Here is a 2283-nt window from a genome sequence, read left to right as displayed (position 1 = left end):
GCCGTCGTGCAGCCGATACACCATCTGACGCTCAGGAGCAAACAAGTTGCTGCAGCAGCAGCAGCAGCAGCAGCAACAGCAGCAGCAGCAGCAGCAGCAACAGCAGCAGGTGCACAGAGAGACGACGATGATGCAGGCTGAGGGTGGTAGCCCGAGTTGCAGCAGCAAACTTACAAACAGCAGCAGCAGCAGGAACAACCAAACAGCAGCAGCAGATGCAGCAGCAAGGCACACAACAGCAGCAGCAAAAAGACAAGCAGCAGGAGCAGCAGCAGCAGCAGCAGCAGAAGCAGAAGCAGAAGCAGCAGCAGCAGAAGCAGAAGCAGCAGCAACTCACCGCAAGGTTTCCCTGATTTCTGACCTAAGGTTGAGGAAAGCTTCTGCCTCTTCCTTGCTGCTGCTGCTGCTGCTGTTGCTGCTGCTGCTGCTGCTGCTGCTGCTGCTGCTGCTGAGGCCAAGAGGGAAGGCTGAGACCTCAACCAGGCGGCAGCTGATCTGCCGCAGCCAGGCCGCCGCGCTCCTCGCTAGTGCTGCTTCGAGAGCAGCAACTTCTTCCTGCTGCAGCAGCAGCTGCTGCTGCTGCAGCAGCAGCAGCAACTGATGTTGTTGCTGCTGAGGGCCCGTATAAACTCCTCCTGCTCCCGTTCTCGTTCCCGTTCCTGCTGCTGCTCCTCTTGCTGCTGTTGCTCCTGCTGCTGCTGCTGCTGCTGCTGCTGCTGCTGCTGCTGCTGGTGCTGCTGCTGCACCTGCTGCCTGTCTCCGCTGCAGTGTCTGCTGCAGTGTACGTACAGCCTCCATCATATCTTCTGCTGCTTCAACAGCAAACCAAAATTTTTCTTTAGAAGGCCAGGCGCTGCAGCAGAGCCACTGCTGCAGCAGCAGCGAGCCCCGCAGCAGCGCAGCACATACTGCTGCTTCGTTGCTGCTGCCAAGAGCAGCAAGAGCAACCAGCTGCTGCTCGTGCTGCAGCAGACGCTCCTCCAATAGCTGATGCTGCTGCTGACGTACAGATATGCGGGGAGAACGCTGCTGCTGCTGCTGCTGCTGCTGTTGCTGTTGCTGCTGCTGTTGCTGCTGAAGATGATGATGAACGGGGACACCATTCGCGCAATCTCTTGCTGCTGCTGCTGCTGCTGCTGCTGCTGTTGCTGCTGTTGCTGTTGCTGCTGCTGCTGCTGGGGGGAGAGGCCTGAGAGCGTCGCTGCAGAGGGCGCAGCAAATGCGGAAGAAGACAGGAGGAGACAGCCATGCTGCTGCTGCTGCTGGTTTTGTTGCTGCTGCTGCTTTTGTTGCTGCTGCTGCTTCTGCTGCTGCTGCTGCTGCTGCCTCAGCTTCTACTAAAGCCAAGACAGCACACATCTCAGCAGCAAAGACAGAGACCATACACCCGAGCACGCGTGATGCATGCGCTGCTGCTGCACGTGCTGCTGCTCCTCTCCCTCCTGCTGCTGCTGCTGCTGTTCCTGCTGCTGCTGCTGCACACTTGCTGCTGCTGCTGCTGCTGCTGCTGCTGCTCGCCAGGTCGGGGTGCAGCCCCGAACAAATGTGAGAAAAAAGCAGCAGGCGCTCCAACACACATAACGTGTGGCGTTTCTCCCGCTGCTGCTGCTGCTGCTGCTGCTGCTGCTGCTGCTGCTGCTGCTGGTGCTGCTGCTGCTGCAGAGAAGGCGAAGCCTGCAGCCACTTGCCTGCGTCGTGCTGCTGCTGCTGCAGTGCTGGACCTTTTTGCTGCTGCCTGAAGGGAAAGCGGGACCTCCTGCTGCTGCTGCTGCTGCCGCTGCTGCTGCTGGTGGTGCTGCTGGTGGTGCTGCAGTTGCTGCTGCTGCTGCTGCTGCTGCTGCTGCTGCTGCTGTCTCCCTCTGCGGGCAGATTCCTCACCGCGAGAAGGGAGACGCCCTTTATGAAGGCTTCTGCTGCTGCTTCTGCTACATTTGCTGCTGCTTCTTTGGCAGCAGCAAGTCTATTAGGTTTTTCGTTTGTTGCTGCTGCTGCTGCAGCAGCAGCAGCTGCTGCTGCTGCTGTTGCTGTTGCTGCTGCTGCTGAGCCAGCCGCAGCAGCAGCAGCAGCACGTGGTGCTGCAGTGTAGGGGCGCATGCAGAGACCCTCCACGAAGCAGCACGCCCGCAGCAGCTGCAGCAGCGACGGCAGCAGGCAGGTGTTCAGCAGCGGCAGCGCGGGCAGCAGCAGCACGTCTCCTGCTGCAGCAGCAAACCAGCAGCCTATACACCGCAGCAGCGTGAGCAGCTGTGGTGCTGCTGCAACAAGCTTGTCTATTTTAGCCTT

General features: G+C 59.8%; 2 protein-coding genes across 2 annotated transcripts in view; both read right to left on the bottom strand.

Annotated features, from left to right (window-relative positions):
* The window catches only part of EMH_0001960 (uncharacterized protein), a gene marked incomplete at both ends in the record, with an annotated part of 5539 nt that extends 3445 nt beyond the window's left edge, over positions 1 to 2094 (bottom strand). Inside the window, 2 exons of the mRNA XM_013495782.1 lie at positions 3 to 49; positions 338 to 2094. Coding sequence (XP_013351236.1) covers positions 3 to 49; positions 338 to 2094 — 1804 coding nt within the window. The remainder of the gene's footprint in view (positions 1 to 2; positions 50 to 337) is intronic.
* Positions 2095 to 2275: 181 nt separating this feature from the next.
* Positions 2276 to 2283, bottom strand: part of EMH_0001950 (uncharacterized protein) — a gene marked incomplete at both ends in the record, with an annotated part of 2198 nt that continues 2190 nt past the window's right edge. The window contains 1 exon segment of the mRNA XM_013495781.1: positions 2276 to 2283. Coding sequence (XP_013351235.1) covers positions 2276 to 2283 — 8 coding nt within the window.

This window comes from Eimeria mitis, genomic scaffold (assembly GCF_000499745.2).
Source record: "Eimeria mitis Houghton genomic scaffold, Emh_scaff175, whole genome shotgun sequence".
NCBI classification, from domain to species: Eukaryota; Apicomplexa; class Conoidasida; order Eucoccidiorida; family Eimeriidae; genus Eimeria; species Eimeria mitis.
Note: the sequence above shows the minus strand (reverse complement) of the source record. Positions and strands in the feature narration are given on the sequence as shown.